The sequence below is a fragment of the Cricetulus griseus genome, chromosome 3, assembly GCF_003668045.3.
Source record: "Cricetulus griseus strain 17A/GY chromosome 3, alternate assembly CriGri-PICRH-1.0, whole genome shotgun sequence".
NCBI lineage: Eukaryota > Metazoa > Chordata > Mammalia > Rodentia > Cricetidae > Cricetulus > Cricetulus griseus.
In genome coordinates, this window is record NC_048596.1 from 280345250 (window position 1) to 280358865 (window position 13616).

At 40.5% G+C, this 13616-nt stretch overlaps 1 protein-coding gene across 1 annotated transcript; it reads right to left on the minus strand.

The window, feature by feature from the left end:
- Window positions 1–468: 468 nt before the first annotated feature.
- LOC100752983 (cathepsin 7) lies at window positions 469–4507 on the minus strand. The gene is made up of 7 exons (XM_027410027.2): window positions 4302–4507; window positions 3886–4008; window positions 3657–3803; window positions 2873–3101; window positions 2253–2411; window positions 1634–1751; window positions 469–568 (listed from the first exon to the last, which is right to left on the minus strand). Exons 1-7 carry the CDS (start codon window positions 4425–4427, stop codon window positions 469–471), a joined length of 1002 nt encoding a protein of 333 aa, XP_027265828.1. The 5' UTR covers window positions 4428–4507.
- Between the last annotated feature and the right edge of the window lie 9109 nt (window positions 4508–13616).

Genomic DNA, 13616 nt, shown 5'->3' on the forward strand with positions numbered 1-13616 from the left:
TGGTAGGTTGGTCTATTGAACAGTAGTTGTCACATGCTGAACACTCCCATGGTGGCTTTCAGCACAACAGATAAGAGGCACCCACTCTTCTTCCTAGAACACCAGCACCACATGCAGTAGCATCTTAAACATGAATACCGCATTTGAGCATAAAAAAGTTACCGGACAATAATAGAAAAGCTTAACACTATGATTGATTTTAACTTTTATTTTTCAAGACTTCAGTCCATACAGTGAAAGAGGTAAAATCAAGACACTGCAGGAATTCTTAACACAAATGAGTGTAGAGAGTCAGTTACAGCAGCAGTCATGTCTTACTAGAACAAAAGACAGATTTCACATTCTACCCTGGCCTTTCAATGCGTCAAGTGTCTCCTGCACACAGTAGAGGGTAACCACTTTGAAGAGGCTGGGGTCTTCTGTCTGTGTTGCCCTAATATCTTCTCTTCCTTCTCATTCACAAGCAGCTCACAATATAGGGTACATGGCATAGGAAGCAATTCCACAGTAGTTGTTCTGATCTCTGGGAAGCTTCATGTAGCCGTTTTCTCCCCATTTCTCACCATGGCTGAAAGAAATCAGGTTTTGCATTTAATAGAAAAGACACAGCAGAGTGGACTATTACAATAACTCTTTACTTGAGCACTGAGCCAGAGGCCGATTCAGTAGAAAGCATCAGAAAAGACAGAGAATCAATTCCAGAGTACCACGGGTTATCTCACAGAAGACAGTAAATATCACAGAAGGGAAAATTAGGACAACTTCCACCCACAGGTTGTTCAGAAATAACCCTTGAGAAATGGAAAATCGATGGTGCAAAGATTATATTAATTCCCAAGGAAAACAATGACAGAATATGAACTCTGTTCATATATTATATGTTAGTTACTCCAGACAAAGGCAGAGATCAGACAGTAAAGCCAGGTGACACATGTGTAAGGACTGGGATTTGTGACCAAGTTCCACTTAAAGCAAAAATGAGGCTGAAGCTATGTCTCAGAGCCTAGGAGCACTTGGAGTTCATCCACAGGACAATAGTTGCCACCCAGTACACATGCTGGTGAGCTCACCATCCCCTGTAACTGAAGCTGTAGGGAATGTGGTGTCTTTGTCTGGTCTACAAGAGCAGCTGCCCACACACAGTGTTTCCTCATACAGGCACACACTTATAACAAATGAAAGTAATTTAAAAAAAAAAAAAAAACTAGGATGATTTTGCAGCCAATCTGTAACTGCAGAAGCCAAACATAACTAGAACAAACTGGATAAGCATATAACAAAAATAGAATCTCTAAGATCAGTGACACAATCTTTCTCAGTGCAGAAGTGTAGAGACAACTTATATCAGCATCATGCCTATCCATGCACGAACACACACACACACACACACACACACACACACACACACACACACACACACACACACACAAACACACACACAGAGAGATAGATAGAGAGAGAGAGAGAGAGAGAGAGAGAGAGAGAAACACACTCACACACGTGAACAACAAAACGGAAAAGAAAATGTTCCTTTCTCAATTGTAACAATGTTTTCTGTGACATATCTAAACTATAATTACAAAAGAAAAGTTTAGTTGACACCTAAAATACAAATAACGCCAGCGTTTTATACCTGTTCTTTAACAGCCAATACTTCTTGCCATCAGACTCTCTGCCTTCATAACCAAAACCGACCAACAGTAGACCATGGGTAGGATTATCAGTTTTGCATTTAGGTTCATGGTATATACCTGAAAAAGAAAGATCAAGGAAGTAAAGGCTCTAGGAGCATGATAGTGAGCATAGTCAACTACAGTAAGTGAGGCATTTTATAACTGGACTAAAATAACAGAGAGTCATTCCCTGCACCCATATAAGATGACACTCTCACATTGTGTACACTAACTTATAGAACCCTACCCCAGGAAATCATAACTGAAAATAAATTACTTAATTCAAGACATGCTTTAGAATTCAGTACCTGAAAGGCAATCATTCCACATCTTGAAAATACACCAGTTGGAGAAAAGTGGATTAAATAATGTTAAACAATTATGATAAATATCGAAGAGGTCACAGGCATAGAGATGTCATGTCACATAGTCATAACACATATGATTATTTCATAGACAAGGGAAAATTTGGAGACCTAAAACTCACATGAAAATAAATACATTATTAGGATATCAATCTAGAATGTCCCAAAGGGTCACAAGAATTCTTCATTAATATTTAGAAAAACATACACTTACCTCCGGCATAGTTTGTAAAAGATTCGTGTCCAGCATCAATTCCAACAGCAATGGGCCCATGAGTCACTAACGCATTCATTAGGGCCTCTTCATTCCTTGGGACAACCAAAAAGCGGGTGATCTTAACAACAGATCGTTCAGCACGGTACCTGCAACGTCCTTCCTTTAAGAAGTAAAGAGTTAAAAGATTTGGTTACTTCCATTTACCTTCTGGAGAGCAAGAGTCAGAACCACGACCCTGGGAACTATGCACTAGACCATTCCCACATCTGGGCTGTTACAAATCATCCCAGGAAGTGAAATGTTACTGGGAGATTTGGAACAGAAAATCAGCTCTCATGTCTTCAATGACACCTCATAGGTCTTCCTATCCATAAGAAATCAATATGGTGCAGAAATCTGTATTATATGTGGAGTGATTTGCACATTCTCCGTGTGCACAGAAGCAGGAACACCTACATGGAACCATGGAATCTGACAACCATGCAATGGTGGACACTCCAATGGCAGCACTGTGGTGTGGGAGACTATGCATTCAAAGTGGGCTCTGGAGGTAGCGTGTCACTTCCGCCATTTCCCCTTGCCCCTGCTGAACTGAAAAGACAACCCAGGTAGCCCACTCACCTTTGCTTCATATGGATAGGTGGCCTCAGCTTCCAGACCTTTGTTGTTCTTCACATACAGAAAGGCACCATAAACTAGGCCTCCTTTGCAGCCATAAGTGCTGTAAGATCTAGCACAGTCGATTAGGTTCTGTACACTCAGCTGAGTCATTTTGCCTGTTTTCTTGAACAGCTGGCTTTCTATGGAGGCAGCCACAGCAAAAGCCCAGCAAGCGCCACAACCATTCTGAAGAGAGGAGAAGAAATATTGTCACCCACAAATATTAACTGCAACAACAACTCAAGCTATCAAATACTTTATCAAAAATGAACTATCCTCATTGATGGATGCCTAGGTAGGAAGAGTTAATCTCCATGGGAAGGAGTTTTATGCCCCAGTGGATAGCCACACAGGCACACAGAGATGCACGTAAGACTGTGATCTACTGGATGCCTGGTGTGAGAAACGTCAATAATGGAAGAAATTAAGTCTGGAGAGAGATAAACTGGGACCACTAGATGGAGGTTTAAGAGTAAGTAGTGCTTAGAAATGAGAAGTATACATTCTATACCTGCATGAGCCCTATAATTGCTAAGTCATGGATTAGGGATTCCTCATTGCTTGGAACAACCAAGGAACATTTGTTACTAACAATAGAATGCTAAAGACAGTAACTGTGGCATTCAAGTTATAAAATTGTGTTTGGTGAATAGCATGTCATCCCATAGTCAAATAAGGCAGACGAGTCAATAACTAGTCCCATTGCAGCAGTTGAAGAAGGCAGTCATAATGTTGTCATACCTGCTTCCGCACAGGACCCACATAGCCTTGTGTTCTCCAATCCAAAGTTTTGGGGATTTTGACATCTCCTCGTTTCTGGATGTGTTTCCCATTCCTTAGAGTCAGAACTGAACTGTCCGTCATCATTTTCTTCATTTCCTCACCAGTCTTCAAGGAAAGCACATATCATCTTCATTTAAACAACAGAAGAGAAAAAGAAAAAGGGTGAAACAATTTGATCCACACTCACCAAGTCTCCAAATTCATTCATCTCTACAGTGAAGTTGTTCATCCCCAGGCCATTCTCCATACTGAGCAGTTTGATCATTTTCACATTGTCTTCCCATACTGCTCTCTTCTGTCTTTCTTCCTCCTGGAAATAAACATAATGAATGGCATTTATTTCTAATTATGTCCCTGTGCTACCTGACCAAGTGGACTGGCTGCTGCATATGCATAGAGGTCATGGAGAAGGATCTCAGGATGCTAAAGCAAGCCACTCTCAACACACTGATGAGCAGAGACAGTAGTCCACTGTGTGTTTACCCTGTGTTACATTAATACATCAAGTAGGGGTGGCATCTATGGCCTCTATTATATCTATGAACCCCTGACAGCAATGAGCATGCTCTACAAGGATCCTCTTTGGGTGTCCATGTGACCTACTTGGCTGTATGTTTTATCATAGCTCTTTTTCCACTCCTCCCACTCAGCATCCAAACTGTAATCTGGTGTTGGAGCAGCTGAGGCCACTCCCAAGTACAGGAAGCCCAGGAGGACAGCAAGAATCATGTCTCAAGCACCTATAGAAAGAAGAAAATGAATAGGAGAATACATAAATACTCTTGAGAAGCTAAACCATCTATGCAGGATAAAATTATTCTAACCATTCTCCCAAATATTTACTCAAGGATTTTAGAAATGGCTAAGTATGAGTTTGAACTATAGATGCCATGGATGGCACCTATAGTTAGTTTTTACATAAAATTGCAGATCCTGTGTAAAAAAAAGTTCTAGAAATTCATGGAAACTGCCTTTCACTGCAAATTGACATGATCAGAAAGATGAATATGGACATTAGAATTCAAATCCTCCATAACTAAAATCTTGTATCAGTTAATTGAATATTTGTAATGATACAAAACTTCCCTGATGCGGCATCTGATCTGATGTAAAAAGGTTTTCCCTTTAAGTCAGGGGTCATATTGCAACACAACTCTTATTAATACAGAACATGAGATGGGCTTGTTTGAAACATCCCCTCTTGAAAGAAAACATTCTAGACTTTCCCTCCTTCTCATGGGAAGATCAGCATTACTAGTAGTCCAGCTCATCTTTGGGACTTCCCACACACTCATTACCTCAATGAGAAAAGGCTCACATGGAACAGCCACTGGAAACCATAGCCACCAGGGATGATAGGGCACTACATAAAGACTTCTTAAGATTTCAGGCTAGGTCTCATAAGCCATGCTTCCTATAGGTCTTGACTAGAGACATACAACCTTATACATCTTCTACACATGACAATCATGAAAAGAAGTTTCTATCTAATGGTGATGTTCAAGAAAATAGTCTCTGCAGGCTCGGAATGAGATGAACATGACCCTGGTGTGCATGGTATCAGCTGACATTGTCTCTGGCCAGAAGCAGACTTGAACAAATTGGAACCTATGCAGACCTGGACACATTGGGGGTATGGTTTTCTCTCTGGATTCCCCACCCTTTTCTACCTCCACACAGCAGGTCTGCTTAGGTTGAGAAGATAGTCTCCTTCCTGGGGCTCTGCCTGATTCTCCATGGACTCTCTCAAAATCCTCCTCAAGGGTCACTTCCCTTTCTGCCTTAGCAAAAGCAGGGCCTCACCTGTGGTGACTCCTGTTTCCTCAGTCCACCTCAGAAGCTCCTCAGAGGTTGCTGAGGTGTCAGTATCTGGCCCAGCAACACCTCACTCAAGCTTTAAATCCCAAGTCTCTGGCTAGTCAGCCCTTTCCATCAATGTTTCCCTTCTTCTGATTGGCTGTGAGGGTAACTGGGCCTCCAGGTTCCTAATGAGATTTGATCTTACCTTTCCTGGAGGGGTGGGTGTGGGTTGCTTCCTCTGGACCCTGGGGAGTTGAATTTGTGGACCTTTACAGAGGAAGTTACAGGATTAACCTTTAGGCTGTGGATAGCAATTTTATCTCAACAGTAGCTCAAATTTAAGGTTAGGGTGTTTCCTGTTAAAGCTGTGTAGGATTTCAGCCTAGCACTTAGTTTAGAATAAGAGTGGGCAGTCAGCACAGTCTACCCTTGTAGTTCATGTCTGATCCACATCTACATTAGGATCATATAAGAACACTAACTTTGGCGTGCATTCTTTTTAGTGTCACAGAGCAACACGGCTAGATCTCAGAAGAAGCCCAAGGATGGAGGGGTGACTCCATGTCGGAAGTGTTGTATAAGACCAAAGCAAGGAGGGAAATGTAGGTCCTAGTGTGCATGGTCTCACAAAACTGTCTGACATTTCTCTACTTGAGGGTAAGCACCATCAGATCTGTCAATATTTTCATTCAGTAATACATGCATCCCCTGAAATTTCATCATTTACAGTTTAGATATAAATCTCAGTGGCCTTTGGGATACCATCATTGTTGTACAAACATCACAAGTAGATCTGCAGGAGGATTTCCTCTGCTTTGGGGAAGCTCTGAACTAATTAAACAGTAATACTCTGATCCCTATCCTCAAGCACAGCACCCCTCACTTCATTTTCTCTATTTAAGGTTTGTCTTCTACCATACATGGAGTGTTTTCCCTTACCATAACCATGGTAGAGGTCATTTCAACTGTACCAGTATTGGAATGGAGACTATTATGAGCTAGTTTAGTACCTGGTACCTACTGCCAAAATATCCTCCTTTAATCAACTTATGTGACTTTCTGTTAAATGCACACAAATATATTCTGTTTCTGGATTCAATGTGCTATTTTGTTGGTTCCTTTGATCAGAGAAAAAGTATATGATACCTATCTACCGTAGATCCTACACTACCAAATTTTCATGAAATCAAACTCAACTAATACATTTCTATATGTAATAGAAACAGTTAAGAATATTTATGTCATATAGAGTAACCCAGTATAATGTCTGTAAGTCTTTCGAATCCCTAAGTATTCTTACTTGCTTAATAAACTTGGACTGCTCCACTTAGAGTTTTGACTTTCTGCTAACAATGTCTATGCACGTCCCTCTATTAGCTCATTTCCTTCAAGAATACTGATAAGTCAAGTCACCACAAATCATCATTATTGCTATCTGATCACATTCCAAATCTTATCAGGGTTCTCTCCCCCCAAAAGTGAAGTCTACTCATCATTGCCTGTCTGCAGCAAGAATCCTGAGCATCTGCCACGTAAGACAGTCCTTCATCGATGATTCTGTTTTATTCTGCAATATTTTTTTCAAATCCCTATCCTTATTCTTTGCTATAAACTGTTGTAGGAACTTATGTTGAGCAGACCCATATGTTGAATAGACTCACTTTTCCCACTTTGCCATCCTTATACATATCTCCAGAATCCTTAATGATTTTTTTCCTAGTATCACATAGTGAGTGTCTCAAGGTAAGTTCTTCTTAAGCAGAAGTTTCCTTGGATTTTCGTTATCCAGTATATCACCAGGTGAGTGATCACCTATATCAAATCATGACCATGTTCTTGTAGAGACCTAGAAATCTTCTCAAATGGCCCCAAGAATCAAGTGCAGTCCAGGAACAAGGTGGAAGGATCTAAAACTCATTGCCCTTTCTAAGCTGCTCTAGCATGATCTGACTTGACATTACTGTCCCACATTAGGAAGGTAGGTAGGACCTCCCTTCATCTGCATGCTTCACTACACTGGACACTTTCATGAATATCTTTGGTCATAGAAGGTAACTCATCATCTATGTACATAGTTTGATGTCATCAGTGGCAACTCCATCCCTGAGATATTGCTAGGAAAACATAATTCTTAAATCTACCCAAGGTGTGCTGAACTAACTACTCAGGTTAGTGCTGACCTTTACTGAAGTATGGGGAGCCCTGTGAATGGTAGTTGTAAAAATGAGAGGAGATAAGTGTGTAAACAGCTCAGGACATTGGAAACCTCGCTGCTATTACTCTATAAGTTCCATATTGAAAATGAGACATAGCAAGAAGAATTATTTCTACCAATACTTCATTCCCTTGACTGCCAGGCCCTCATAGATAAGGATACACATCCCCAGAAGCAACCCGCTGACAGACCTGTATGCACATGGTTCTCTTAGTTTAAACATTTTAACTGTCCTTTCCTCTGATAACCATAAGACACCAGGATTAGTTTTTATTTCTAAATATGTTTTTATTTATTTAGAGAGACAGTGTCTTACTGTGTAACCCAAGCTGGCAGGAAATTTTCTGTGTAGACCAGATTTGCAAACTCACAGCTATCTGGATCTACTGACCACTGCCTCTACAGTGACTGATTAAAGATATACACCACTGCAGAAGTATGTGCATGGTGTGTGTGTAGTGTGTGTGTATTTGTGTGTGTGTGTGTGTGTGTGTGTGTGTGTGTGTGTGTGATGTTTTGCTGAATTTTACACAAAACAATGGTTTCATTCCAAAATGAATTATATAATTTTAAACACACTGTTATTCTCTCTCTCTCTCTCTCTCTCTCTCTCTCTCTCTCTCTCTCTCTCTCTCTCCTTCTCCTTCATCCTCTCTTTCTCTCTGGCTCTAATACTACATTTATTTTTTCTTTTTTACATAAACCTTTATTCTTTTCCCTCCTCTTTTGTGTTTCTTCCTTCCATTTTTCCTTCCCTTTGACCATCACCTCCCTCTTTTCATGCTTAGCTCAAGATTATATTAGAGGATGCTTTACTTGTATAAGAGCCCCATCTTTGTTGCTAATTAAGTAACCTAGGACACATACTGTCAAAGTGCATGAAAACTGATCTTTTGCCAAGCAGATTAGTCTTTACTATTCGATCTTAATTCTCCTCTAGTTTGAGACACAGGAGAAAGCAATTTGTTAATCTGTTAAATTTCTCCTTCCTTGATGTCATTCTAATTGAAGAGGCAAGGAATTTAAAAATGAGGTTGATTTTCTGGAGACGTAAATTATTGGTAACCTAAATTCAGATATTCTGGAAATTCTAATATATACCCTTTTTACATTGCACCTAAGTCTGCATTTTAAATAAGGTAGTAAAAGAATAAGGGATAATGAAAACCTTTTCAGTATTCCTCCTATAATTTCTTTCTTATACCTATAACCTCACAACTGAACTTTAAAAACTAAATATGTTTTGAAACAGAAAGTCCTTTCATGAAACTCCTACTCAAAACTCAACCTGACATTTGACACAAGGCAAGCCTTAATAGCAATTGGAAACTCTGGAGAACAGTACACCAATGGAAGTTATGGCCTGGACCATCTCACACATCTGGGAGCAACTATAACACTCCAAGGATGCTGAACTTTGATTTATTTATGAGATTGGGGGAAAGTCTCAGTAATAAGGACATGTGACAGCTGACCCTCCCCCGCCAAAAGGGGCTCTATTCTTCCATTTTCATTTTATTATCCAGGGGTTCCATTTTCACCTTATTGTCCAGGGATCTCACCCTCCAGAAGCTGTGAGAATGCACTTGTGGTCCTCCAAGCAGTGTGAAAAATTGTGAAATATCTTCCTGGACAGTGGTCTATAAGCAAGAGTTTGGAGGGCAGCCTTACTTCACCAAATGACTTTTAGGAGCCTCACTCCACAACTATACACAATCACACCCTCCCCTTCCTCAGTTCCTGAGATAGATCTCAGGGACAGAATGATGACACTCAGTCTTGCTCCACAATGATTCTATATAATATTCCTTATAGGAATTTGTCAATAAATGTGGAGATGGGAGAGCAGGGAGCTTAGAATATAGAAAGCAGTTTGGCTGTGTGGAGGAAATGATGGCTTTCTGCTGATATTTCTGTTAGTTATCTTGACTTTTTCTCATGACACTGGATGGGTAAACATTTTGGCAATTTCACACAAGCTTTGGTGATCTGAGAAGAGAGGTCTTCAACTCAGAAAATGCCTCCACCGGACTTTTCTGTACACCTTTTCTTGGTTCATGATTCGTGTGAAAGTGCGTAGCTCAGTATGTACAGTGCCACCTTGGGAAGTTGGTTCTGCCTTGCATTATAAAGCATGATAAAAAAAACCCAAAACTCCATGAAGAGAACCCCAGTAGTAGTGTCCTTCTGTGATCTCTGCTTCAGTTCCTAACTTCAGGTTGCTTCCTTGAGTTCAAGCTTTTTCTTATTCTGATAATGGATTATAGCCTGAAAAGCCAAATAAAACCTTCCCTCATCATGTTGCTTTTGGCCATGGTGTTTATCAATCACAGCAATAGATTACAGTCAAACTATAAGCTAAAGAATGAAAAAATGCAACAAGGGCACTCTATCATATGTACTGAGGAGCTTGCACTCAAATAGAAAATTGGAGAGTAAAGATCCTGTTTTATGTACAGAAAGTTTGTGAATCTTTTCCTTCCCATCGTCCTAATATCTGTCAAGAATTTCAAATTGAGGGTTCCTGAACAGTGGCACATATATGTAGTAAACCTTTGTCCTAAGTGTAGGGACACTGGGGTGAGGCCAATCATTCTTTTTCAGAGTCCATGGAGAAAACAAGAATGCACATTGACGCTAAGCAAAGTCCATTGTGCCACAACCTGTATCATAGAAGAGTCCTGCCAAAGCTTCCTGTTGTCCTCTACTTAGGATTCATGAAGGGGGAATGCTGCCTGATACTGGGAAGTTTTCCTGAATCATCAGGATCTCTCACATGGGCTCAACTCTGCCATAGATCATCCTATAGCAATCTTGCCTGAATTTATTCTACTACAGAATCTCAAGGTTAACAGTAAAGTTCTCAGTTGAGAGAAAAGGGGAGAGGGAAACTGTTGGATCTGTGAAGAACCAGGTCTAACCAAGATACAATCAAGTTTTAGACAGCTTTCTAGGTAAATAACATGTTCACATTAGCGCATTGGTTTACAGGGCCTTCCACAGTCCACCACTAAAGAGGAAACTCGATGCCTAGAACATGAAGAAACTACAGAAATGATCCCTGGAAATATGTGTTTTTCTCTAGTTAATTCTTTGGGAGTTATTAACTCACCTTCAGCCCCCTCTACCTACCCTTCCCAGATGTGTACATTATTAACTACCAACCTCATGGTGTGACATTTTGTTGTTGTTGTTTTAAGACAGGGTTTCTCTGTATTGCTTTGGAGGTTGTCCTGGAACTCACTCTGTAGACCAGGCTGGCCTCAAACTCACAGAGATCTGCCTGCCTCTGCTTCCCGAGTGCTGTGATTAAAGGTGTGAGCCACCAACGCCAAGCTTAAAAGATTAATATTGCTGCCCAAACACTCATGTGTGTGGCCTTTCACTGATGTGTTTGACTTGCCAGGGCCTACAGTCTCAGAAGAACAATGACTCTGTCTCTCTCAGTAGCAAAAATTGCCAGTATCTCCATGGCAAATGGTGGGACTTCTTGCCTAGTTGCCTTGTCCAAGCTGGGATTTGTTTTGGTTGGCTTATACAGGTCTACTGTGTGTTTTCACATTGCCTGTGAAGTTTATCTGTGTAGATGTCCTGTTGAGTCCAGAAAACACTGCTTCCTTTGTAGTCATCAAATGCCTCGGGCTCTCACACTTTCCAGCCACTTTTCCACAGTGATCTCTGAACCATGGAGAAAGAGGAGTTGTATATATTGTTCCATTTCCAGCTGAGTACTTTACAGTGTCTTAGTCTTCTTGACCAATTCTAGTTCTTTGTATCAATCACCGTCCACTTCAAGTAGAAGCTTCCATAAATGGTTTGAGAGATGTATTAATCTGGGGGTATAATAAGTCATTAGGAGCTCATTTAGTACCAAGACTGTTTAGTAGCATTATAAAAGTATACTCACTAATAGGGCCTATGATCTGTCTAGTCATAGATTTTCAACTAAATAATAGTGCCAGCTATGGATTTCGTCATATGGAGCTGGACTTAAGTCCAATCAGATATTGGTTGGTTAGTCCCATGCACCAATGGCCATGCCATACCAGTCCAATCATTTTTGTACCTCACAGGGTTCATTTCTGAGTAATACTGATGGTGACTTTTCTTTAATAGTAGTATGAATAGCACCTTCCAGCCCTATGGAAGCTACACAACAGAATGAAGCTTCTAGATCACTACCACCTTTATTTCTCCATGTTCTATGACTCAGATAAGTATTACCTTCAAAAGTAGGGTCTTACCATCAATTTCTGGTGGGTAATCAAGACTCTTGGCTGTGTGTTATACAGTTTTGGGGACCTAAGGGACTCCTTTGGCTAATACCTCCAAAATAACTAATCCATTCCTCTCTCTGGGTATGTCTGTCTCTCTGTGTGTGTTTCTCTCCCCCTTTCTCTCCCTGTATATATGAATGTTTCTCTAGCACTCTTTATATTCAATGAATGAACATCATCCCATCATTAGATAAATCTAACCCCATTTAACAATCCACCTCCTACATACTGGTGCACATATCCAACATATTGTCAACATTTCCCAAACAGTAAGGCAATGAGTATTATTGGCCTTGTGTCCTTGGAGTTTTGGGGAAATAATGTATCAAATTAATTTCTATATCTGGAGTAGCATAAAAAGTATTATCAAAAACTGAACATTTACATGTAGTTATTTAAAATGCTCATTTTCTCAAAGTGTACAAAGTAACTTATCCATATAGGAGTACTATATTTAACTATTTCTCCACCTCCTACCTCCATTCCCAACTTCTTCCTGCCAATTTCATTACACCATCTTTAATTCTTTTTCCTGCACATGCATAAAAATGTATATTATTAATCCGTTTAACCTTGACCTAATGGACTTATAGTAAACCCTGACAATTTAGGATTGGGACACCTATCATGGAGTGTCCTGGAGAAAACCACTTTTCTCTTTCTCTGCAGCAATTGATTCCATGTATTTCTTCATCTAAGGGGTGCCTGTAAAACTTTCTACATCCACACTGACAAAACAAATGGTGTTGTCATCATGCAGTCTTGTTTCACCAAATTCATTGGTTGTTGACACTCACTGGGCATCCCAATGGTGCCCTGTGATGTGGAGGTCCTTCAGTCCTGGGGACATCCCCTGCCCCATGTTCCAGCAGACCATAGACAGGATGAATGTTGGGGTGGGCCAACACATAACTCTGGTTCTATAGGGTAGCTGCAGGGTTAGTCAAGCAACCATCTCTCCCCTATCTTCCCCACCAGGGTGGCCTCTCCAGCATTGCCCTGGCTAGTACACCCCTTGCAGAGATGAGCAAGTGATGGGGCCAGTTCTCCAGCTTTCATCTCCTTGGGGTCAGTTCTCCCACATGCACACCTTCAGGGACAGCTCTACTGTGCTGCTCAGGAGAAGTGTAGGGGCCATTCTCCCAAGTGCTGCGGCAGATGGAGGACAGGGTCAGCTCTTCTGCTCTTCTGACCTCAGGGGCAGCTCTTCCACCTGCCTCAGGCATTGATGCATATCAGGGTAGGGTAATTTTTTTCAAAAAAAGAATGAAGTAATGAAATAATAAACTGGAAGTAGAATGAGGCTATATTATCTCAAAACTCATCCCCAGTGGCATCATTTCTCTATCAAGATTTTACCTACGTAACTTCTATAACTGGAAACCTGGTGTTCAAATACGCAAGCTTATGGGGATACTTACCACCAAACCACACAATGTTTTTTTCTTTCTTTTGCCTACATTATGCTTTTACAGAACTGTTTCAGAGATAATTCCCTCACATTTTTTTCTTTCTGTACATATATATAATTAGCACACCCTTTTCTTTATTACCCTTTTAGATAATTGCAGAGATTTTGATGGCCCATCCATTTTCAAATTACTTTTAAAAATACTATGCTACATA

What these genes read in the sequence shown, in the direction of transcription:
- LOC100752983 (XM_027410027.2), bottom strand. Translation starts at nt 4,427, where the DNA reads ATGATTCTTGCTGTCCTCCTGGGCTTCCTGTACTTGGGAGTGGCCTCA. An exon ending in TGGGTCCTGTGCGGAAGCAG is followed by an intron (nt 3,102 to 3,656) that starts GTATGACAACAT and finishes TCCTCTCTTCAG; the next exon opens with AATGGTTGTGGCGCTTGCTG. An exon ending in TTTTACAAACTATGCCGGAG is followed by an intron (nt 1,752 to 2,252) that starts GTAAGTGTATGT and finishes TTTCTTTTTCAG; the next exon opens with GTATATACCATGAACCTAAA.